The sequence below is a fragment of the Antrostomus carolinensis genome, unplaced genomic scaffold (assembly GCF_000700745.2).
Source record: "Antrostomus carolinensis isolate BGI_N321 unplaced genomic scaffold, ASM70074v2 scaffold7073, whole genome shotgun sequence".
Classification (NCBI taxonomy): Eukaryota; Metazoa; Chordata; class Aves; order Caprimulgiformes; family Caprimulgidae; genus Antrostomus; species Antrostomus carolinensis.
The window spans coordinates 10,482-36,265 of NW_010307189.1; the positions used below are offsets into that span (position 1 = coordinate 10,482).

The 25,784-nt window shown below is 43.8% G+C and overlaps 1 protein-coding gene across 1 annotated transcript; it reads right to left on the reverse strand.

Annotated features, from left to right (window-relative positions):
* Nucleotides 1-662: 662 nt before the first annotated feature.
* On the reverse strand, nucleotides 663-24,538 carry LOC104522920 (double-stranded RNA-specific editase 1). The gene is made up of 6 exons (XM_010165337.2): nucleotides 24,352-24,538; nucleotides 23,685-23,833; nucleotides 22,283-22,451; nucleotides 11,056-11,237; nucleotides 2,618-2,796; nucleotides 663-1,506 (listed from the first exon to the last, which is right to left on the reverse strand). The coding sequence occupies exons 1-6, from the start codon at nucleotides 24,450-24,452 to the stop codon at nucleotides 1,330-1,332; spliced, it is 957 nt and encodes a 318-aa protein (XP_010163639.2). The 5' UTR covers nucleotides 24,453-24,538; the 3' UTR covers nucleotides 663-1,329.
* Nucleotides 24,539-25,784: the final 1,246 nt, after the last annotated feature.

Genomic DNA, 25,784 nt, shown 5'->3' on the forward strand with positions numbered 1-25,784 from the left:
GGCATGAGCCAAGGGATGTGTTTGGACACACACTGTGTGAGCAAAGAAGCGACACCAGACATTGTCTCATCGCTTCTAAACATCATGTACTAAAAAGTGTTTTTAAAAATGCCTTCTATAGACCAGTTAATCAAACTGAGCTCATAGTATTTCCCTTCTATCTTACATTTTTACATAAAGCAGAAGTGTCTACATCTTTAGGAAAAACACCTTTCTAAGTTATCATCAAAGCAAACGAAAGCGCATTTGAGAGAACTTACCTAATTAGCTTGATGAAAACAATCACACGTGTAAAGCCAGAAGGCAATGAAATCTAAGAAACACAACAACTTGGGTGAGAGGAGCTGTAACTCACAGGAGAGAAGTTTTAACAACTTTTTGTCCATACAAGAGCTTTTCATTTCTTCACGAGGAGAGCAATTAATACCCGGCAAGTGACTGTTTTTAGCAATTCAGGCTTAGTGCCCTTAAAATGAGCAATTGTTTTTTTTTTTTTAAGTTGTCATATTACTGTTACAGTTACGATGGTATTCTGATGAGTTCCTGGGACATACAAATCATCTACTTCTAAACAGGTTTCTGCACGTTAGACTAAACCTCTAAACTTATTTTGCTGTTTCCAGTTTACAATGGTAAAAAAAATGAAGACTTCACAATGTGTGTAAATGGGAGGTAAATGTATTTTTAAAAACAGAATAAAAAGCTGCATGTTAAAAACTGGGTCACAGACTAATAAATACATACATCAAAGACATGAAATTTTCAGCAGCTGGTTTCAAAGAGCAAGGAAGTGGGGAAAAACTAGCTGTCCAGACTCCCTTCTGGCTCTGTGGTCTATACGCTATATCTGCAGTTCAAAAACAAGTTAACAGAGGAGTAGAATCAGCTTTGTCACCTATTTTCTTTTAAAAAAAATTAAGCTACTTCCTAAAAGTGTGGTGTAAAACCTAGAGAAACTTTCATTTCTTCATGCACTTGATGACATTGAATTAAAAAAAAGAAGTTGTTTTAACCCAGAAAAAACGAGTCATTGTATACTGTAAGGACAGCCTTACTGCAAGTTTTCTACAGTAAAAGTATTTCTAGAAATACACCAGAAATTACTTTCCCATAACAAAATATACAATTATGCGTCAGATCATCATGGAGTTTCAATACTTAGGCAAAACAGAAACTGTTACTATGAAGTTTCCAAAAAGCAAAGGGAAAAAACCCAAATCCAAACAAGTAAAAAGATGTTTTGACAGCTGTGGAGATGCCAGAAAGCAATGCTGGACACCAGGAATTTCCAGAACAAACCCCTTTCCAAAGTGATGTGAAGTCTGTGGATTAGGCTGTGAGAGAAAACTGATCTTGTTCTATGGGCTTCTCTACCCAGGCTCCAAGTCCTGCCTTCAGGAATGCTTTAAACAGACACTCTTTGGCAGTTTGATACTCAGTGGCTCCTTGCTTGGTATCGTGGTACAGGTTGGGCTTGAGGATCTTTGAGCGCAAGCTGGAGGAAAGCTGCGTGGATGAAAGACGAGAAAAGAAGAGAGACAAGAACCTATTAAGCCCAACAGTTTGAGAGTGACCAAGTTATTACAACTGCTATTAAAACAAGGTAATGAACTACTAAGCCAAATGTTCAGGCAAAGGCAGACAAGTGACAGCACTGCTCCTTCCAGCCACCACGGCTCTGCACCCAGCTTCCCCGCGCCCAACTGCACCGTTTGCCTCTTGCAAAGCGAGTCCTTCCGCAGCACCACGCCACGTCCTGGCAGGGCCACTCTTGGGAGAGGCACTTCCCTGGAGAAAAGGAGGCTGAGGGGAGACTTTGTGGCTCTGTCCAAGTCCCTCGGAGGAGGGTGGAGAGAGGTGGGGGTGGGTCTGTTCAACCAAGGCCCAAGGGACAGGACAAGAGGAAATGGGCTCCAGTTGTGTCCAGGGCAGTTGAGATGGGATGTGAGGAAGAATTTCTTTGCTGCAAGGGTTCTGAGGCATTGGAAGGGGTTGCCCAGGACAGTGGTGGAGTCCCCATCCCTGGAGGGATTGAAGAGTGGTGTAGACATAGTGCTGAGGGACATGGGTTAGACGGGGACTTGTCAGTGTTGGATCAATGATTGGACTCGATGATCTTAAAGGGCTTTTCCAATCCAGGCAATTCTGTGATTCCGTGACATGTCTCACCCCAGCAAGCCTGCTTTTGGCTTTCTCTGGATTATCAACCTCCTTCAGCAGAAGAAATCTAGACACTGAAAAGCCACTGATAAGATACTTTCTTGTAGCTTTTCTTTCTAAGAGAGGACTGAGCCAAACCTCAGTAGGTTTGATTGCCGTGAAACTGGGATTATCCTTCCAAATAAATCAAAATGAGAAGGCAAGCTCAAAGGAGATAGTACCCTTTGTCTACTTAGCTATAAACCAAGGATTATTAGATCTTTGAATGCATTTTGGACCTTTCATCATCAAATTAAAGACTATGCTAAACAAATGCATTGTTCTTTTCCATTACTACATGGAGTAGTAGCTAACGTCAGGCTCAGGAAGCAGCTTCTCAACACAGAAAACAGCACGCACAGGCATTTCATTAAGGAATTCAGAAGAAATGGAAAATCTAACGCTCTGGAGGACGTACCTTGGCATGAATACGCATCCAGCGGCTGTAAAAGGCATGCTTACAAAGGCGAGATGCACGACCCATTTCATCTTTGCCAGTTGTAGCATTAATAACTTCAAGGCCAGTGTCTCCTACTGTCCAGTTCACGCTGAAGTTTGGCGCTTTCCCTGGCTGACGGGCTTCTGCGTTGCTAATACCTGAAAGAAAAGTGATGTTCAGTGCCAAGGGTAAACGCAAACTCCTGGTTTTTGTTTTTACTGGGGAATAAGAGATCCAACAGAGCTACTGAAATCACACCGCTAAGCAGCCTTACAAGTGGATCTTGTACTCTGAGGCTATTCTCCTGTCAATTTTCCACCGACTCATGGAGAATATCACCATGCACATCTCATTCTCATCATGGCTAAAGTGCTCTCTCCTGTCCTTCCTAGCAGGGCAAGTAGGCATTGCTGGAGCCATGAGAGACCAGTTTCCTCAGCAGAGGAAAGAGACCAGCCTTCTCAGTGGATGGGACCACTGCAAGGGTCCGAGGGGACAGTAACATGAGCACATTGCCACCTTCATCTCAGGAGGATCTGGTCTTGCTTACAGGGCAAACCAATGAACTAATTATTAACCTGCAAATAATTATAAAGCAGAAAAAAAGTTGTTCTGCTCCTGCACAAGAAACTGCTGCTCTCAGAGCCCGCTCAGGAGCTGGACTAGGTGAGTGTAGGAAAGCAGATACTGCAAAGTTTTGGCAGTTGTAACTCTCCAATCAATTCCCTTTCATTCTGCTGTTGGAAAAGTTTAGGTGCATGCAGCTCATCTCATTTCAAAATGGGTGCGAAACTATGAACCCTGGTCACATTTCAACACACAGTTACAATTCAGCTAACAACTCTGGACTACAGTCTTATTTGGAGAGGTCGTGCCTCTTCAGAAGTGCCCACCACGTGCTTTTTCACTTTCCTTCATAAAAATGGAGTTAGGTCCATCAGGTTAGGTTAGCAGTGGTACAAGATGGCAGGATGTCTTGCAAACCAATGCATGAAGGTGCCCACATTTCAGTAGCTGTCGAGTGCTTTTCATCAAAAGGGGAGGGTGAGGTTGGCCATGAGAAAAAGGTTCTTGAGGCAGAGGGTGGTGGAGCACTGGAACAGGCTCCCCAGGGAGGTGCTGATGGCACCAAGCCTGACAAGATTGCAGCAGCATTTGGCCAAGGCCCTGAGGGACATGGTGTGAATGTTGGGCTTGTCCTGTGCAGGGACAGGAGTTGGACTCCATCATCCTTGTGGGTCTCTTCCAACTCACAACATTTGGTGATTCTATGGTTCTATGACCTATTTCTCCTTCTTGCAGACTACACCAGGGCACTGCATGACCAGCACAGGCAGCGGCACTGATGCTGTGGGACTCTGTTAGACAAAGCGAGCTTTACCCTCAGTGTCCTTCACAGAAAGCCAGAACTGTCACACATTGAAGTCTTTCAGCATAAATCTGGCTGTGCTTCAGTTGCCACCCTGCTTTACATGCCCATTGCTACTTACAGTGCCCAGAAACGTCCAACCACAGGACTCAAGAGAGGACCTGGATCATTTTGCTCAGCTGTTAAATTGTGCGACCCCTCCCAAATACAGCTGCATCTCCACTGATGGAGAAGCAGAGCCAGCAGAAGTCTAACCCCAGTGTGAAGCAGGGCTGGCTGCCTACGGCAGGATTCATTCCCCCACAGCACCCTGACGCTGCAGAGATGCACTGTATGTATGTAAAGGCTGCAGGACCACGCTCGAAGGTCACGGCAGCCACTGCCACCCACGGGCAGCTCCTCCCTCTCCCGCACCCGCAAGCAGCAGCCAGGACCAGGCGCTTGGGTCACACGTGCTATGGAAAAGCTGAGGAGCACGTTGGGTTTGGTCCCACAGACATTACAGGGGCGGCAAAGTTCTACCTTTACAATATCTCAGTTGTCTCTCCAGGAGAGAATAAAGAAACTTCTCGACTTCCAGCAATTTTTTTCTTTCTAATAACTAAAGATCCCATTTTTACTTTAACACAACTCTCACTGAGAACCTATTTCAAATCTTCTCCGAGGTTATGCTAGGTGAATTGAACAGAAGCATTGCAGCAGGAGGCGCTTCTTGATGATATTTGAAACATGAACTAATAAACAAAGTTAAGCCAATCTCAGGCACCCAAGCACGTGAGACCTACGAATTCTGAACAATTCAGTGAAATTCAGTTTGCTTACTAGAATCAATTCCTCATTTAATAAATAAACATTTTGAAATATCAATCGCATTGAACTTCCAGCAGTTGTTTTATTTTTACACTCGGTTTACATCAACCTGGTCACTGTGACAGATAACCAGTAATTAAGTGAATAAGTAAATAATAAAAAATAACACTACCCTTCCCCATTTTCTTAAAATATAAGCTGAAAAAATTGAGAATCGGAACAAAAGTTTCCTGAAGAGCTCTCTTCTGATTTCTTTTAGGAGAGGTGCATCCAAGAGATAAAATACAGCAGGATGCCACGGATCTACACCCACTGATCTGTAAATCAGTGAGTGGGGATGTGGGATCCACACACTGACCAAGCTGGGAGGGTGGACAGTGGTCCCTGCTCAGCAGGTACCATCAAGAACACCATGTTTGCAATACTTGACAAAGACCCAGCCAGAAGGAAGAAGTTCTTCACTGTGAGGGTGGTCAGACACTGGAACAGGTTGCCCAAGGAAGTTGTGGATGCCCCCTCCCTGGAAGTGTTCTCGGCCAGGTTGGATGAGGCTTTGAGCAACCTGGTCTAGTGGAAGGTGTCCCTGCTGCTGGCAGGGGGGTTGGAACTGGATGAGCTTTAAGGTCCCTTCCCACCCAAACCATTCTATGATTCTATAAGAACAGGGCTTTAGGATGAATGTCAGAAAATCATCATCCCAACTTCTGCAGTCCTTCTGAACAGCTAGCAACGAACATGCACGTCACACCTCATGAAAACTGGAGCTGATCAGGCACAACACAACTTGCCCTGTGCCACTGAAGTGGAAATGCTGCCATTCCATGAGTCACACAACATGAAGCTTGCACCTAAACACCTAATAAATATGAAATTTTGGGCTTGCACATCTAATAAATCATAAATTTGGGGTGCACACAAAACAAGTATGAACTCTCGAGTCTCCAAAAGCATACAAATTCAGGCTGCTTTTGTGAAGCTTATGTGAAACAGACCCATGCTGAAAAATCTCTTAATTAAAAATTGTTTTTACTGAAACTACTGAGGCAAGAGGGATGAGAAATTGCTACCACACAACAAGCAGGTCAGTCGTATTTTTTTCTTTAATTTAATGATATCTATACTATTACCTTTGCTTTCATTCCATTCACCACTGAACAAGCACCACAATCAGATCTAATTCATCGAGTACTGCAAAACACCATTTGCTCCTTGAGCCTGCTCCTGCCCTACCAGCTGGTCAAACACCTGTGATGATGTCACAAGCACCTGCACAAGCCAGGTGCCTGCTCCTGTCCTCTCAGCTACTCAAACACCCATGACATCACAAGCAACCACATAAGCAAATCGAATAAAGATGAGGAAGCTGAACATCCACGATGCACTACGTTCCCATGGCAATTATACAACTGCATTCCTTAGGTTATTTTGAGGAATTAAATAAATAAATAAATAAATAAATAACCCAAAACAGACTCAGAATTTCAAATGGACTTAAATAACAACACCCTCTTCAACTGCTTCATTATCTGCATCAACCCTGGAGAGATGACAAAGGAGTCCCTGAAGGTGGATCATGGGTAGCATGGACAGGGAGTAAAGGTTATCTCAAAAGCAAAGTGTCTGATAACACTTTAGGTGGACCATAACTTCCTCCTCAAAATCCAGACATGAACATAGCACAATAGGCTAAAAACAGAAATGGGAGAGAAAGCCGGGCTAGAAAGTAAAATATTTTATTCTCCTTTGAAAATTGATATAATTAAGCTATTTAGAGAATATCACTCAGAATTTATTCCATTGCACAGATCTTTACATGTCCTACAGTCCTCCTAACTAAAGGAGGCTGCAGATGGTAAAATGTTTAAACCAGTTCAAAAAACAAAAGCAGGAGTTCATGAATGGAAGACCTGTTAAGGATTTCTAAACACAAAGACACTCAATCCCTGACTTGGGATCATAGAATCGTTTGGTTGGAAAAGACCTTTGAGATCATTGACTAGACCTTTGAGATCATCATCAGGATGTTCCTGATCCACAGATCACTGCTGCAATTCTTAGGATGTATCTGCCAGAGGCTTACTATTTTCTTCTGCTTTTCACTGCCTAACTACCTGTGTGTATTGGGTTTGTGTGGGTGATTTTTGGTAGCAGGGGAAGGAGCTGCAGTGATGAACTCTGTGAGAAGCTTTGAGAAGCTCCCCTGGCTCCAAGGCAGACCTGTCTCCAGCCCAGGCTGAGCCAGTCAGTGACAGGGAAATGACTCTGTGAATCCGTATTTATGAGGGGAAGAAGAGGTCTGAAAAGGAACGAGAGAGAATCATCAGGAGAGACTATTGTCCTGAACAAAAAGAGGAAGGAGGAAGAGGGGAAAGAGGGGAGAGTGAGAACCTCAGACACCCAGATCAGCATGAAGAAGAGCAGGAGATGGTCAATGAGGTCCCCTACAGCCCCTGAAGATTCAACAGCAGAGCAGATACCCATGTGTAGGCCATGGAGGACTCCACACTGCAGCAGAAAGCTGAGCCTGAGGGCAGGTGTGACTTTGAGAGCTCATGAGGAGCAAGAAGGCCCCAGAGCCAGGGGGAAGAGATGTGCTGGACCGGAGACCCATCTCCAGCCCATGGACGTCCCCATGCCAGATCCAGGAGCTGAGCCCAAAGAGGTCCATGACTCCATGGGCAGCCACGTTGGAACACTTTGTTCCTGGACTCTTTTACCCCACGGGAGGGATCTCATGCCGGGAAAAGCAGCAGAGACCAACTGACTGAACCCCCATTCCCTGTCCCTGTGCCCTGGGGGAGAAGGGAGAGAAATGGGGAGCACAGTGATGGGAGCCCGGGAAGAAGGGAGGGGCGGGGGAAGGTGCTGTCAGATGTGGTTGTTGTGTCTCACTGTCCTACTCTGATTGATTGGGAACTAATTAAATGGATTTTTCTTCCCCAACTTGAGTTGTTTTCCCCTTGACCATCACTGGTGACTGAGCCCTCCCTGTCCTCATTTTGACCCACAATCCCTTCATTGTGTTTCTCTCTCCTTCTCCCCAGGTGGCTGGCAGTGAGTGAAGGACTGTGTGGTCTTAGCTGCAGCCGAAACCACCTCACTGTGGGCAAGAGTACTGGGCTGGTTGGATCGAACCTTAAGATCTTGTTCTTACCTAAGACAGTTCTTACACTGGTGACAGGATAATCATTAGATGTGACACTGCTCCAGGATGTTTCATCCAAGAACTGAAATAGGAAATACCTGTCAGCAGCACCACGAGGAACAGGTCAAAACCGCCAACAACGTAGTTTCTGACAATACTCTTGTGAAAGAGGAAGCTCTAGAGAAACTAAAGTAAAAGAAAATATCAACTGACCAGACATCAAACCAGGGAAAACTTTGCCCCTATTAATATTATAATCACAGCCAAAAAAAAGGCACTGTCCACAAAAGCAAACATTATAGTACAGTTCAGGGTTTGGTTGAGTAGCTACCACAGACATGAGAGCGCATCAGGGCTCAGCCTGCCGTCTGCTCCGTGGTCATAGCCCCAGCGGATGCCGTTAACCCAGGCCCTTGGGCTTGGGGCATCTGAGCACACCTACCAGCAGCAGGAACCATCAGGTCAGATGCCTGATGAAATCTGGTTCATACCAGCTGCCTCCAGTGAAGAAGAGCTTGTCTTCTATATGTAATGGGTTCTCTTATATTTAGTGACTTCTGCTCTCAAGGATTTTCCAGGGCTGATTCTCTGAGTGGAGTATCTGCTGAGCTCTGCCACCCTACTTCCACGCCAGGTGAACTCCTTCGTGCCTGCCTCCCACAGTGTCTCCAAAAAGAGTCTGTGCAGATTGGCACTTTGTTATTGGCTGATTTATACAACCCTCCTCATTCTATTTGATTGAGAAATCATTCTCCTTTCAGATTATTCTAGAAATTCGCAAGATTCGAACCTGTCTTCTCTTCCAGTGAGCTGGCCAATTCTCTGTGAGACCTCACATGCCCTCAGTGCTGCGGTGCTAAAGGCTTGCCAAAAAGCTGGGTCCTGCAACCAAAAGGCTTCCCAGAGTCAGCAGGGAGAGGGAGTTTTCTACCGACATTCGGGTTTCCCACATTCCCTAGCTGAAAAGCAGCTACTCTGATATGCACGTTCACATTTCACTTGCTGGGAAAAGGAAGTAGAAGTAGAAAATCTCCTATGAGGAAAGAAAGATGAACGAAAAGACAAATTTTAGCAGTAGATAATAATAACTCTGTCTGACTTAATGCAATTGTCCCTGCACACAGAAAACTTGTTTTATAATAGGAAAAAACCCCCCAGTTTTTACAGTATTTTCTCAGCTAAACAGGTGAGACAGTGGGGAAACACAGCTATTCCTCTTTTAGTTGAGAAATGAGTAGAAATGAGTCATTATCTGGTATAAATGAGAAATTAATTTATATCAGAGTCACCTCTGGTAGAAATGAGTCACCATCACACAGTTGTTTGTTTGATACCATGAAGAACATAAGATTTGGGGACGGGTATTTCTGCAGTGCTTATTCCAGGTACAAATATGATGTAAAATGTGTGAAGCAGAAGAGCAGATGGATGGTGACACAAACACCCCAGGTGAAGCCAAGAGCATGGGTTAGAAGAGTAGCTTTCAAGACTGAACCAGCAGAAGAAAATCCATCAACACAATTCTCCACCCACCCTCCCAAACCAGCTTCCCGTACATTTTTGAGATGTGTCTTTTCATGAAAACTCAACAGCTGAGAACGTTTCTGAACTCTCTCTTCTGCTCAGCGAGTCCCAGAGGAACTCTTCAAACAGATGGTGCTATTTCATGGCAAATAGATGGCACCAGTATCGCAGAGAGATGCTTTTTAAGAAGACAAGGTACTATTATGCGCTTTGAAAAGGATAATAAAAACTCCTCCCACTCCACCTCAAACCTGCTGTCTTGAAGAATTGATAAAAATTCCCCAAATGAGGTAGAAATAATCCATACATCAGCTACTATGCCCATGCAACGATTCAATATATGGTACTGTGAGTGTTGCAACTGTTACTTGTTAATATAAAAACAAATCCATTGCTTAACTTTTGAATATGTCCTAGTTCGGGGAATCCTGATGAATTATCTTTCTTATCTAAAGAAATGCTGTGTTGTTCAATATGCTCTTTTCTCCCTTCCCTCCTTAAATCTATTTTAAAAATTCATGTCAAACTTTACACGTTCTTTAAAATGCTGAGCTTTTTTTTTTTTTTCCCCCTCGAAAATAAACAGCCACATGCCAAAAGCCAAGCTCTACAGAACACAGCAACGCACGCCGTGAGAGGGAGGATGGGAGATTTCTGATTTAAAGCTTTCACAGCGTTACTGTCAACTAGCAGTTTGCGAATTTAAGACACTTCAGAACTTTCCTTGGAAAGCCACAGCTCAATTAGAAGTTACAGTCTGTTAATTCAATTCCTGCCATTCCTCTGAGCCCCAGTAGAGCCTAGCTAGGATCAGCACAAAGCCAAAGACCGGTACTTAAATGTTCAAGAGGAGCTGCAGAAGACAACTGCTAACTACCCCGGCTGGGGCTTGCCATATTGCTGTCTGTCAGGTATTTTGAATACTCTATTAAAAATATTCCCAAAGAATGTGCCACTGGGCTCTGAACACAGCATTTGTGCACTAACCTACAAAGTGAAAATTAAAATACTATGATTATTGGGTCACATAAACAATTTGGGTGCCATGCTAATTAAAGCTAATGCTGCATCCAACAGAGATTGGTGATAAAAATGAAACACAACCAGTGGCAGCTCAGCTCTTCTCTCCATCCATTTTTAGTTGGTTATTGATCTGGAAATTGTGAACCAAATCTTGGCATACTGATCAATGAGGTGGCCGTTCAACAAATATCTGCAATGGCAAGAGAAGTGACAGTGAGAGCTAAGACACTATTTCATGGGTGGGAAGAGGTTGCACTAAACCTTCACCTTGCCTCACTTGCTAGGGCATGCTCCAAACAGCAATTAAGTTAAAATAGCATCCAAAGGTTCATAGCCCACTTCTTTCCACCTTTTAACTCACAAAGGGTCCTTCCTATGATATTTCTGACCGAGTATCTATAACAGGGTTAGACCATAACTCCTCTGTTGTAACCAGAAAGCAGTTTACTCACAGTACATAATTTGCAAGGTTTTGAGAACTGCAAAATCACATTGCTACTGGAACAGACTTAGTTACCGGCACGGCCTTCTCCATTAGATACTTGCCACTAAGTAAAGGTCTGTTGAGTGTATAAAGAGGTGGTAGATCTTCTATCTCTGCTATCCTCTGGTATACGGCTCTGGATAGATGATCCCCATGATATAAACTCCCCAAGATGATGCTAGAGAAGTAAATTGGCTCCACAAAGAGGCTAAGTAAGGCTCCTTGAATACCCAATACGTTCCACCTAAGAGGGAGGGAAAAACAAAACAAAAAAAACAAAAAAAATACTTTCTTTTTAGTGGAACAAGTAACATCTGCCAGACATAATAGCAGTCAATCACAATGGACCAGACTTTCAACCCTTCCTCTTGACCAGCACATGACTAACGGTAGTTAGTGACACCTAACAGCTGTGACACCTGCCAGAATTTCAGAGATCAGCTTATGGGATGCTCAACAAAACCCTGAGTAAGATGACCTATGGCAAAAGGTCTACTGTCAGCATCCGCTTCAGGAGCAGACTCTACAACTTGACTTCCCCACTAACATGTCTGGTGATGCATTTTCCAGCAGCCTAATGACAGAGATGGACAGGATCATTCAATCAGAGAAAGCCAAACTGCGAGATCCTCAGTCAAAAACAGTAGCTGATGCCTCCAGAAGACACCTGGCAGTGGGCAAACCATCCTTCCCAGAACTCAAAAGGGATTGTGCTTGCAAGACCTCAGCACCTCCTCACCATAAAGGGGAAGCTTGTCCTTGACACCCTAACCAAACTGTCCACATCCTGCTGCCAGAAAGGACATAAGCAGTTGCTTGCAATATCCACGGGCAGGGAGAAAACTGAATCTGAAAACATGCAAACAGTGCATATTGCTCACTTCATCTGCTTCACAGACCCCAACCAGAAACCCCTGTCTGCACCTACACTGGACCTGCAGGTCACTGCACTGTGACCGATGCTGGATCGAGGCCAGTGGCAGGGATGTAGCATGCACGGGAGCTATATACTGAAGGTCTGGGGGTTTTTTTGTAGTTGTATTAATTTGATCAAGTTTTGGCTCTCAATCTGTATGGAACAGTCATACAAAGTACTTTTTAAAACCTCAAGGTCTCCTGCAGAGTATTTTCACTGTCCTTGTCTCCGAGGCACTATTAAAATAGCATACTCAAGTACAACTGCAACACCCAGACAGAAGGAGCAGGGGAGTTTCTTTTGGTGCTTGAACAAAACAGAGGAGCACAACGGAAGCTCTCGTGCTCATACAGAATGATTGCCCTTATTAAAAGGTCCATCCTAAACCGGGTTGCAAGGTTCCCCTAGGAAAACAGGCAACTCGGATGTTGCTAACAGTGTTTCTTGCAGCTTGTGCTGGGACGGTGTGGCTACACATCAGGCTAGAAACTATCTACCACAACTGCTTCACTACTGCGAAACCTGGACTACACTTGTTGGCTGCAAGACTTAAAAAATGCTTAAAAAAAAGGGGGGGAAAACAAAAATTGCGATCCAAGGAAACAACTTCTTTGCATATCTTCACTGAGGATGGAAACAGAGGCAATGTGCATTAGCTTACTCACCTGTCGTTAAAAAAGCTGGCCCTAATGAATGAGTAAAAATACCGTGCTAATAAAAAATAAGGTATATTTTACATTGAATAAGGCACTGAAAATACAATCAGCAACCAAACGTCAGAGTAAAGATATCAAGTGAAAATTATTGCTTCCCAGGGTCAAGATGCCTTTCTAAGGACCTTACCATGACTAGAATTTTGTAAGCACAGAGATGTTTCAAGTGCCAAATGAATCACAACAGTATTTTCTTGTTATTTGCAGTACTACCTACATCAAGCCTAGAGAAGCATATGGACCACTAGAGACACAGATAATATTATGGAAGAAACATCTGGAAAGAATTCAAGACTAAACATTGCAAACTGAGGTCTTACAAGTGTGTCTGAAACTTGCAGACACTCAGACTGAGCTTTCTTCAGTCAGGCACAGCACATTTTACTTTCCATGAACAGGACTTGAGTAACAGGATGGACATTTCCAAAAAGGCTAAAGCATTCCTCTGGCAAATCCTAGCTCCCTAAATAAAACCTTTGCCAGTCTCTTTTCCTTGCTTCAATCTTCAGTACTTCCAGAGCCTGTGTTTTCCTGCTTCCTCCTACGCTTGCTGACCTCCTCCGGCACAGAAAATGAAAGCTGAAGTTTGTCTTGCTAAACTACTTCTGATTAAAAGAGAAGGAGGAGGAGTGCGGACACTTGAACAAGCTTCTGCAAGGTGAACCGTGTGAACTGGTATCAGAAAAGCTACATGCCTGTGTGTTTCCCTGGGGTGTCACGGTGACCACTGTGTGCTCATGAGTGCTGGATTCAGAGCGGCTGGATGGCTGCGACGACAAGGTCTGCAGAAACCATCCACACAAACCAAAGCCTCAGGCTCTTCATGCTGATTAGGCAGAGTTGGGTGGTGGTTAGGTTTATAAAACTAGCTTTAAATTTCAATTTCAATTGTTATAATAAAAGATCATATAGTTATCTGTAGAAACTAGTAATGCAGAGGTAAAGATGAAACTCTAAGTTCTGCAGATTACAAGAGAGTCAAAAGGAAGGACAGCGCAGAGACTTTCTTACTGTCCTTTTTACACTGCACTTCTTTCTGTCAAACAGTAATTTCTCACTTCCACTAGCACATGCACTAAAAAAAAAACCCTTTATAGATATAAACTGAGAAGAAGCTACATGAAACCACGCATCAGTTTTCGAAAGGCCACAGGCATTGCCTCCTGAAATGGTAAAACTGGTTTGTCCTTCCAGTTCACAAGCACAAACTGTCAGAATGCACGCCAACAAATGCTGTCCGTCCAGTACTAACATCTACTGAAACAACAACTTCTTTGGAAGTTAATGGGCCAAATTCTGTATTTCACTACAAACTGCGAGGTGCAGAGCAGAAAAAGCAAAATTTCTTACAGAAAACTTAATTATGTGCCTTTCCAGTGAAACAATCAAACAAAGGATTTTTTTCTTCACATTAAAAACAGTATCAGAAAAGAGTTAAGTCTCTAAAGCAACTTAAATCTAGCTTACAAACACAAACCTGCCAAGGCTCAGATGCAGTTTCTAACACAGAAATGAACATTTCCACGCTGCAGTAGAGCGGACACAGACCCTGGCTGTGGCACAGTCCTCATTGAGGAGCATCTGATGGCTTAAGAAAGTGCTAACAGAAGACAACTCTCCCATCACATCACTAATTCAGCAGTTTAAATCTCTCCTGCAGTGGCTATGGCCAAAAATGCAGAGTTGCCACGTAAAATGACCTGATCTCGGGTCCAGTCTTACTGGGCAGATCACAGAGCAGACTGGACACTCATGCAGTACCTTTTCTTGTCATTAAAGCAGGAAAATGGCACCACGTTTGCAACAGAGGAAAGCACTAAAGCACGAGCATAGGCAGAACTCAGGGATGCTACATCATGATACTGAAATGCCTAAAATAAGGCGTGTAGACAAGAGATTTGCCAAAGGGGAAGACCACTTCGGCAGGCAGGGAGACATCGTCCAACATAAAACTTCTCACTGGAAAAGTCTGAGATGCTTGTCTTAGCTGAGCATGAAACTAGTGCTTTTTATGACTGTATTTTTATATATTCTGACTGTTCTGGTTTGAAGTTGCTACATGAATTTTCTTTTTCAACCTTTAGAAAACTTTAGAATAAAACTGACATTTAAAATATAAGCTTTTATATTGATATAAAGCATGAGCCACAGGATTTAAGTCCAGAACGCCAGCACTTACACACAGGTGCCTTGATTTGAACTGGGGGATCTAGACCTCATTACAGTTAATGGTGATCTAATGTTTATTTACATCTCATTACAGTTAATGGTGAACAACCACGGTTGTTGGGCTGAACGGCTCTTCATCAATGAGTCAGCCATCTAATGCCAGGGAAGCCCAGGGCACCTGGTGCAGAGGGGGATACCTGTGTGGCTGAACACCAGCCGCATGTTCAGTGGCTTCAAAAAATTCAACCAAAGGCATATTTCTTCATCCTGAACTGGCTTTTCACTTCTGAGCTGCCTTTTGGGTGAAAGAAGATCATTCAGAGTCACCAAGCCACTTGGTTCACTCTCTACCAGGAACTCACTGAGGTGATGTTTAAGCCCCACCATGTTTGCCAAGGCAACAACATTTCTAAATCTCTTCTAGCAATAACTAGAGAAGTATGTAAGCATGAGAAGGGAAACAAAAGCTGCAAGTCAAAACACCAGCTCTCCTTTTTCCTCAGACAGGCCAGCCAACACACCGCAATGGCACCTGGATTAGGAGATTCAGTGTTCCCATCACTACATGTATGACCTACTGCTGCTTTGCTGGGACAAGGGAAAAGAAATGATAATTTTATCTGATTATCTGGCCACGGAGCAGCTGCAAACATTCAGAGGATGCTGTAATCTGCTGCTGCTACGAAGTGTGCACCCCATCACTTGAAGAGGACTCTGTCTACCACCACCTTGCTCCTCCTCAGTCTGCTAATTTTATTGCTGGTACAGCTCTCCATCAAGTCAGATCAGTGATGTGATTCAGGTTTTGTTGTTGTTGTTTTCTAAAAAAAACCCAACAAAAACCAACCCCCTGGCCTTGTGTTTTGCTGAGGCAGTTTCTGTAGTCCAGTTTACAGCACAGATCCAGAACCAACTGCAGGGAGATGCAGCACCCAGGCACGAGTGCTGGGAGTCTCCTAAAACACCTTCTCCATCAGAGAATACGCTACCAAAAGCACACTTGCAAGTCCAGCTGAAAGTTAGCTTGCTTTTAGAAAGGAAACAGACACTGGATTAAAAAATTACATCTTTTCCTGCAGATACTCTTAATGATTTCAGCAGGGCCACTCTTCTGAGCAAAATGATGCAAGATGGAGTAAACCGTGTGAGAAGCAACAAATTACATCTGGTCTGACCAACATATAACATGTATGCTTTTAGTAACCTCTTATTATTCTTCTCTAAACTCCTTATTGTGTTCATATATTCACTGTTTGCTATGAGGAAGAAAGAATGCATTGTTACATACAGCTCTCTTCTTTGGTATCAGGTTTATTAGTGTGAGAAATTTCCCTCAGCGTTGTACCAGGAGATCATCTTTGTTGATGAAGTTTTTTTTCAACTACTTCAATTCAGAAACACTGCTGAGATGCCTCCCTGGGAGTAGAGCTTGGGGTGCTTTGTATCCCCACTTTGCTCTACGAAGCACAGTTCCCCATGCACACTTAGCTACACTGAGACCAAAAGACCAATTTTTCCCTATTACCAAGATTTTGCCATGTCCTCTACTGCATGTAGGAAGTAATCTGGTGCCCAAGTGTCCAGAGAAATGCTCTTTCAAACCACATCTCACCAGCTTTATGGTTACCCCAACAGTGGCCTTTGCAGATCTATGCATGTGAACCGTGTTCAACTCCTGATTATTTACACAGAGGATACTCTCTGTGTAGAGTGCTCACCTGAGGTTTTACAGATGAGCAGTGCATTGGGGAATCTGAATTTTATTCAGACATTCATCATACTCACTGGTTTCTTTATTCTCTATTCACCACTTAGATCCTGTTGATAACAACCTGGAGGACAGACACACTTTCTCAACCTTTCTGCTGTTCTCAATCACTCTACATTAAAAAAAGAAGGCAGAGAAACCAGAGATCGCCACCAAATCAAGAGGAGTCCTCTCTTCCTTGTGGTGTTGTCACATTTCTGCTTTAGACTACCATGTGCTCAGAGACAAAGGTATCTACAGCTGATTCCTAAAAGGTCTCTCAATTTCTTCATGCCATATAGCTGATTTTACAACTCTTGACACATGAAAAGGTAAGAAATATTGAACTCTGCAGCACTGCTTTCCAGAGTGTGCTAGTGCACCTCTTGAAACAAACAAACAAACAAAAAAACCACCCCAGGTTGAAAATACGCTTCAGGTAAAAACTCTCCTCTGAACTTTCCAAACCCAAACTGCATAGAAATTCTGTTATTTGCACTCTTTTAGAGAAAACATAGAAATGAGGGGAGTCTAACGGCAGTAAGCAGCAAAGCTGAATGTTAAAAGCAAACATCTTAGGATCACTCTCAAGAACTTCCAGGCAGACAGCGGGATGGAGGAGGTGAGTCACTGCATGTTGCATGTGCAATGGTGTGCACCTGGAACTGGTGTCAGAACTCATCCCAGGAAAATGAACAGTCTCCTGCAACTACCAAAACGAGTTGAAAAAATGAAGGAGGAGGTTTAAACCCACCTCCTGTATGTATCTTTCCGACAGACTGCAAAACCTGACAAAAACAAGTGTTTACAACTCAAAGTGCTGCTCTTAGTGATGTCATTTATAACCAGCAATGACTATGAACAAAGGAAAATTATTTAGGAGGCATTTTGTTCATGACAATCTTTTACTTGCAACTGGTGGCAAGGGAGAGACGGTATCAACGTGTGAGAAGATGTCAGACTATCCCCAGAACGCATGTTGCCTCCTCACGTGCACCTCCTGTCCTCCTCCATGGCAGAGGTGCACAGCTCAGACGGCAGCTGTCTCGGGGAGATGTCCCCAAGGCTGGCTCACCTTACTGTGACACCAACAAGATTTCAAAATCTTTCCAATTGCAACGTGAAGCGAGAGCTCCCCATGACTGATGTGCACCCCAGATGTGGGGCCACTTGCTTCTTACCATGGAGATGCTGGAAGCCACAGACCCAAAGGCTCCTGCTCGCTCTGAACAGAAGGTGCTAGGCTTTGCAGAGGCCATATCTGTGGGTTTTCCTGCATGTTTCTGGTTTCCAAGACTGCTGTGATCAGCCTGCCAAGTTTGGGGCCAGCAGCATCCCCAGGGATGCTTGCAGAGCCCTGCGGTGGCCTTCACCTCTGCAGCTCGGTGACAAGCATTTGTCTGCCTTTGCAACCAAGTTTGCTTTGGTTCCTCATTCATGTGCAGGGACAATTCTGCTGCTCAACTTCAACTCAGACCCATGCTGGGCAGGTCATGATGTGTTTGCTATGGACACCCATCTAGCTGGGCTTTACAGAATCACAGAACTGCCTGGATTGGAAAAGCCCTTTAAGATCATCGAGTCCAACCATGAACCCAACACTGACAAGTCCCCTATGACTAACCCATGTCCCTCAGCACTGTGTCTACACCACTCTTCAATCCCTCCAGGGATGGGGACTCCACCACTGCCCTGGGCAACCCCTTCCAATGCCTCAGAACCCTTGCAGCAAAGAAATTCTTCCTCACATCCCATCTCAACTGCCCTGGCCACAACTGGAGCCCATTTCCTCTTGTCCTGTCCCTTGGGCCTTGGTTGAACAGACCCACCCCCACCTCTCTCCACCCTCCTCCAAGGGACTTGGACAGAGCCAGGAGGTCTCCCCTCAGCCTCCTTTTCTCCAGGCTCAACACCCCCAGTTCCCTCAGCCACAAGGGAACTCAGCACACTTGTGCTCCAGACCCTTCCCCAGCTCCGTTCCCTTCTCTGGACACGCTCCAGCACCTCCATGTCCTTCTTGGACTCAGGGGCCCAACACTGAACCCAGCACTCCAGCTGCGGCCTCACCAGTGCCCAGTGCAGGGGGAAGAGAACTTCCCTGGTCCTACTCTCATCATCTGTCAGAATGAATGGGCAGAGCTGACTTCATCCAACTAACTGCAGTCTGATTTCTTTTCTGATTTTAAATCCGATTTCTCTTTTTCTCCTTAAGATATTACCTGAATCTCTGTGACCACCCCATGTGTTTCTTGAGCCACAGCATACACAGGCAACTATATCTTTACGTGGAGTGGAGTCAGAGCTTCTTCTACGTCAAGTGGTTCGGACAGCGGCCCACACTAGAAATCAGTAAGCGCAAGAAGTCCGTAGTCTTTGACAGTAGCACTTCTTGCAAAGACATTTTGATTCATCCTGAGGTCAGATTTGTAACTACAGGTAGGAGGATCCATTTTCCCTGGCTGACAACCACACAGCTCTGACTTGTCCAGGCTTTTCTGGTGTTGCCTGGATTTGCTGCATACCAGTGAGCCTGGGTCAAGACTCGGGTCACTGGTTTGAGAGGTTACATCAAGCTACATCTGGTTATTTAGATGCCACACCTTGGGTAGTGGTTTCCTACCACTTTCCCCCAGGTTTTTTACCTAGGTGTCACACAGCCACCACATATCAAAGTGAATACATTCACATTGGCCACCGTCACTTGGGTTAAGAACTGGTGAGGAGAACTGCTCTTTCTATGGCTGTTCAGAAATCACACCGGCTCCACCGTGGAGCTTGTCACTTAGAAATAACTCTCCAACTCAAAGACAGATGGATGGGTATGGACGTAGCTGCAGAACACGCAGCCTTTAGAGAGCATGTGTGGGATTTTAAGATGCGTTTGTGCAACTTCATCACTCCCAAAAAACTAGGTGGTAGGGTCAAGAAGATAAAGCCATCGGGGAAATAAAGAGCAAGACCGAGTTACAAGCTTCCATTTGGATTTAACACTCTGAATAAGCATAAAACAAGGCCACTGCGTGGGCACGTGATGTTCTTTCACACACAAGATTATCAGAAATAATTTCCCTTCTTTAGAGTAGAAGAGCACCAATGACTTCCCCTTTACAACTTGACTTAATGTTAAAGCTCTCCCCAATTCCTACAGCCTTCCTACCAAAGAAACAAGGTGAAAAAAATATTTTTTTGCTCTTCTCAGTAAGACATTAGCCACAACTGGAATGTTTCTGGGGTAGTTGAGTAATTCTTTAAAGCCAAAAAACTTAAAATGAATGTGGGCGGAAAAACACACCAAAAGGAGAATGACAAAAATGGGCATCATAAAGTACCACGGAACAAGGATAGGATACATTTAAGACAAATGCATGTATATTGTCCCAAAAGAGTTACTCTGGTCACAGAAACCACCCTAACACTGTACTGCTGTGCCACCAGGCACTGAAACACTAGGACAGTCCAGTTCTAATGCTTCTGACCCAAATGGGATTCCACACATGGTCTGTCACAGAATTGCCTGGATTGGAAAAGCCCTTTAAGATCATTGAGTCCAACCATGAACCCAACACTGACAAGTCCCCTATGACTAACCCATGTCCCTCAGCACTGTGTCTACACCACTCTTCAATCCCTCCAGGGATGGGGACTCCACCACTGCCCTGGGCAACCCCTTCCAATGCCTCAGAACCCTTGCAGCAAAGAAATTCTTCCTCACATCCCATCTCAACTGCCCTGGCCACAACTGGAGCCCATTTCCACTTGTCCTAAATTTTTCTCACAATTTTTCTTGGAAGTTCCTACCAGGTTCAAGATGATGCTAGACAGCACAGTGCAACAAAGCGCTCTGACGCTGGGAAAGCCAGGTTGGATTACAAATATAATCCACACAGATGAGGCTGTGGAGTTACAAGGAGTCTTCCTGCCTGTGCAGTCCTGCACCATGAATTTTTCCATGACTTTTTCAGGCTGGGACTGTGAACCTTCGTGAAAGCTCAGTGAAATTCACAGGGCTCAGGCACACTGGAGGACTGACTGCTGGACACTACAGAGCAATGCATTCTCTCAAATGTAAATGGACAAAACATGGTCATAAGTGTCAGGGAAATGTAAAAAAAAACAAAAAAAAAAAGAAAAGGAAAAAAAAGAATATGAAAATGTGGGCCTCCTTACCCGTCATATAGTCTTTGTTCTGTGTCAAAGGGTTCTATTTGCTTCCTTCACTGGCACAAACAAAATTATTGCCATTAGCCCCAAGGAGAGGTGACAGCTAGCTATGCAAACGAGAGATGGATTCTGTTCTGCATCACACAAAATCAACAAAATAGTCAAATGTGTTCTGGCTCAACAACTTCTTTGCTTTTTTATTTTTTATATCTGCACTAACAGCAATGAGGATATGATAAAAGAAGTTAAAGGAATGTAGCACAATTACCAGGTCGGGTGGTTGGGAGAAATCCCTGGCATGAAGCTGGGGAATTTATTTGATGACCTTTATTGAAAGTATTATTAAAGAAACTGGAATGTCATTTTTGTAAAATTACATTTCAACAACCCACTGTCCTAGCTTCTGAAAGGTCCTATCCATTTATGTTAGGGGGGATTTAAGCTAAAGTCAAATGTCTTCCTTTGTTAGAGATGCTGATTACTTGAGACAAGACTATAGGGAAAAAAGAGATGACATAACCTTCCTCCCGTATTTCTGATTTGGCATAGACAGTTCACAAGGACAGTTCCAACTTAAGACACTTAAATTTTGAATCAGGCTGTGACTTGACAAAACAGCAGCTATTTTAATTAAAAAAGAACTAAAATATCAGTAGCTGAAAAACTTGTCATTTTTATTTTGTAAGAACACAGAGGCTGCAAACACACAGACTCATTTCAAAAAATTTTGTTGCAACTCTCCCATACTTCTGATTCTTCTGCTAAATTTTTTTGGGAGCTGATCATTTGTCCATTTATGATTTTGAAAATAAATCTTTTAATCGTTGCCAAAAAGGACAACAAAGAAGGAATAGGATAAAATACTAATAAAAGAACTAGTATTGAAAACAAGATATTTAGATACAGTAAAAATATTTCAACAAAAAGTAAAATAATTTTAAAGTTAAAAAGTGCCCATCAATTAAGGTTTTTTTAACTGGAACACTTTCTCCCTGTATAAAATAATGCAACTCTAAATCTATCCATGGAACATGTACATATCTTTGATGTCATAGAATCAGAGACTAGTTAGGGTTGGAAGGGACCTTAAAGCTCATCCAGTCCCAACCCCCCTGCCATCAGCAGGGACACCTTCCACTAGACCAGGTTGCTCAAAGCCTCATCCAACCTGGCCTTGAATGTTTTGGATGATGGGGCAAAGATGTGTATCATCAGAGGAAGTTATCCAAATATAACTAATGTAATGTATTTATGGTACTGTTTTGCTAATGTTATACTATTTTAGGGGGGGAAAAGCATTCTTCTGCTATTTTCCAGTGATATAAATACAAAACAAAGCTGTTGCGACTTGAAATGCTGGAATGATAGAGAATGATTTCACCTCTGAAGCCAGCAGAAGGTCTGACACCAACTGCAGGTGATGAATCAGAGCTTTATCACTGGAGCTACAGCCACCCCACGCTAGGTCTAAGCAATGAAATGAGCCCATCGATAACTGACACGCTCATTGCAGGTATCATGCAACCCTCCCTTCTTGTTCAGCGACAAAAGCAACAGCAGAGAAACCAATCGTGACATCTCACCTCGCTATCTTGTCACTGCAGGACATGGTAAGTAGCCTTTCTCCTTGCAACACGCCATCCCACGTCTGGATAGTGGTAGTGGAGCGCACAGGGATGGTCCCTTCCCCAGATTCTATTTTTGTCCGTAGTTGTCCTCTCGCTTTGCGGTTTGGATGCCTGTCCCCTTGATCTAAATGACAAAAATCACTTACATCAGCTGAGAAACATTCTCCATGTGTTTTGTAGAGAGTATTACAATAAAAACAGGTGATTAAAGGTATTTTTCTGCGTAACTGCTGGCTTGGCATAACAACTTCTGTTGCTCTTTGCAAATTAGCTGCAGCATCCAACGGCTCTCACAAATACTGCCTTCTAAAACACGTTTGCAATCAAACCAAGCTTTCCACAACGGAGCAGTAGGCAATAGGTAGCTCTTTGACCTGGTTTTGCTAGGACAGATAGTTAATTTTCTTCTTAGCAGCTCGAATAGCTGTGGTTTGGTTTCAGTGTGGGATCTGGTATGAGAAGAATGTTGATAAAGTACTAATGTTATGAGTTGCTGCTGGAGCCCAAGGTCATCGTGTTTGGCTGGTTCACAGCTGCATTAGGACTGGGAGGGGGATGTGTAGTAATTAGCAAAACCCAAATTGGCATTTGGCTCTGCCAATGAGATATCCCAGATCATATCATGTCAAGGTCAGTACATTAACCAGGGCTGACCGGAAATCAGGGAATTCTCTCGGGGATCACTCGGGCTCTCACTCTTCCAGGGTTTGGGTTTGGGGACTGTCTCTGCTCCGGGATCACTGGCTGGGACAGGCTGGGCATCGGTCAGTGGGTGGTGAGCAACTGCACTGGGCATCACTCATTTGCATATTCTGTTATTGCTGTTGTTATCATTACAATTTTAATTTAATTAGTAAATAGTTTTTATCTCACCCCAGGAATCTCCTTGCCCTTTTCTTTCCAATCCTCTCCCCCATTCTCTGGAGGGGGGCAGAGTGAGAGAGCAGGCTGTGTCTGGTTGTAAACCAAAAGGGTGAAACCACCACACCCTTCAATTCTGTTGTGGGCATTACAGTGTTAGCATGAAGTTAATGGAGAGATCGAGAAAGGGGCAGGCAGACAACCGCCATGAAAAGGTGGAAACAGTGAAACAGCGTGGTTAGTTCTGTACAAACACTTGCTGACTCACTGGCTTATCTCCGCTAGCATTCAGGCTCTTCAAGACCACATGGTGGATCACTCTACACTTAACTTCTACCACACAGGAAGAACAGCTCAGATTTATTTTTGGAGAGATCTTTGTCTAACACACATCTACACTAAAAGGAAAGAAGACACCTAAATTTTAACTGTGCCACTTGTATATGCACAAAGAATACTTCAAAACTCCCTTGCTCAAGTAGGATTGCTGTCATACCCTCTTGTGCTGCTTCATGGGGTGAGAAAATTCGAGCGTCGCCACAAGGAGATGTGCTGATATAGAGATGAAACTGCACATTCTCCTTCAGCTTAAACCCGCCTCGCTCCGATCTGATAAAAATGGATTTTTGTTGATCTTCTTTATTGCTGAAACAGAGAAGAAAGTTAGAATGAAAACTGACATTAACACATAAATAACCAATAAGCTGGGTAGTCTTAATAGGCATTAAAAACAAACATGGGATGTCTGGAAATTTTATAGTATAAATCTAACAGTCATTACAAATAATGAAATTGAAAGACTGTCGAGACAAGCACAGAGAGCCCTTGACAGCCCCAGATGTCAAGAGCTTTCGGGCACTTACCAGCAAATAAATCACCACCACCCTTTAGCCCACTGGAGATTATTTTGATTTACGTGTTTGTAGTTTACAAAATGATCCCCAATTATTTTTTTCTGTCCTCCCCTCTCGTGATTGACACCGACCTGAATACATGTTTTGTTTAAGTCAAACTTCAGGGCAAAGGGTCTGAGTTCTCAATTAAACATCCTATTGCAAGAGGACAAGTGTTTCACATTGAAATAATTAAGACGATGGATGTTTTACACAGACACCTTTTCAGCTCCACGTGATCAGCTCATCTTCCCTTTCCCTCCAGCTTACCTGAGATAAAGCTCAAGTTGTGCATACAGAAATTTAAGCAGGCACCGGCGAGATATAATTTCCGCGTGGCAATCATTCAATGCAAGACCACGATCGCTCATGTATTCACCATTGATGCATTTTGTTCCCGTAGAAACACTTATTACCAGGGCATCTTTCACATCTGTACCTGCAAAACACAATTTCAGGAGGAAGATGTAATTCAAATCACAAATAATCTAGCAAGTGATCTTCCTGCACAACCCTCCCTCCCTCTCTTTCTTTCTTTCTTTCTCTTTCTTTCTTTCTTTCTTTTTCTTTCTTTCTTTCTTTCTTTTCTTTCCTTCCTCCCTTCCTTCCTTCCTTCCTCCCTTCCTCCCTTCCTTTCCTTCCTCCCTTCTTTCTTTTTATAAAAATGTTTTTACTTCTGACACTTTCTTTACAGCAAAAGCTTAACTCAGCCATACCCTCCCTCTACCAGTACGGTCTATGGCTCTTGTGAATTCTTCACGTTGGAGTTCAGACAAGTTAGGAATTTAAAACCTGCAGCAATAGATGGCTTCAGGAAGAGATCTTAAAGCCTGAGCTCCAAAGACAGCACTTTTTTCCTGAGCCCCAGGCAGCCAGCTAAGTATCCAGCATGGACCTTCTGGCCACCTATGCAGATATTCACAGCAACTTCAGAAATCTGAAAGGCAGCAATTTATTTAAAAAAACAACACGTTATGGAAGGTTATGAAGCCAACAACAGGAGAGGTAAGACGAGGGAATGAAGAAGTTGAAATGCTTAAACCACTGGAAAGCTTACCAGCAATATAATGCTGTTAGAAGTGTAGTTCTTGGTATTAAGTAAATACATACAATAGAATTAAAAATATATTTGGGGTGTTTCTATACAGAGAACTGTCTTTATCAATGTGTTGGGTTTGTGTGGGGTGGGGGGTGTTTTTGGTAGTGTGGGAAGGGGCTACAGTGATGGCTCCTGTGAGAAGATTCAAGAAGTTCCCCTGGCTTCAAGGCAGACCTGCCTCCAGCCCAGGCTGACTCAGTCAGTGACAGGCAAATGCCTCTGAGAATCAATATTTATGAGGGAAGAACTGGTTTGAAAAGGAAGGAGAGAGAATCATCAGGAGAGACCACTGATTTGAACAAAAGACCACTGGCCTTAACAAAAGAGCATCATTGCCATGAAGAAGGAGGAGGAGGAGGAGGGGAGACCGAGATCTTCAGACACACAGATCAGCACGAAGAAGAGCAGGAGAAGGTCAATGAGGTCCCCTACAGCCCCTGAAGATTCAACAGCAGAGCAGATACCCATGTGTAGGCCATGGAGGACTCCACACTGCAGCAGAAAGTTGAGCCTGAGGGTAGGTGTGACTTTGAGAGCTCATGAGGAGAAAGAAGGCCCCAGACTAGAGGGGGCAGGAGGTGCACTGGACCCATCTCCAGCCCAT

Bases quoted from the DNA above. Each gene is read 5' to 3' on its own strand.
- LOC104522920 (XM_010165337.2), bottom strand. From the start codon at position 24,452: ATGAGCGATCGTGGTCTTGCATTGAATGATTGCCACGCGGAAATTATA. The intron at 23,834-24,351 runs GTAAGCTGGAGG...TCTCTGTTTCAG, and splicing joins CAACTTGAGCTTTATCTCAG to CAATAAAGAAGATCAACAAA. The intron at 2,797-11,055 runs GCAAGTATCTAA...CTTTTCTTTCAG, and splicing joins CAACAGACCTTTACTTAGTG to GTATTAGCAACGCAGAAGCC.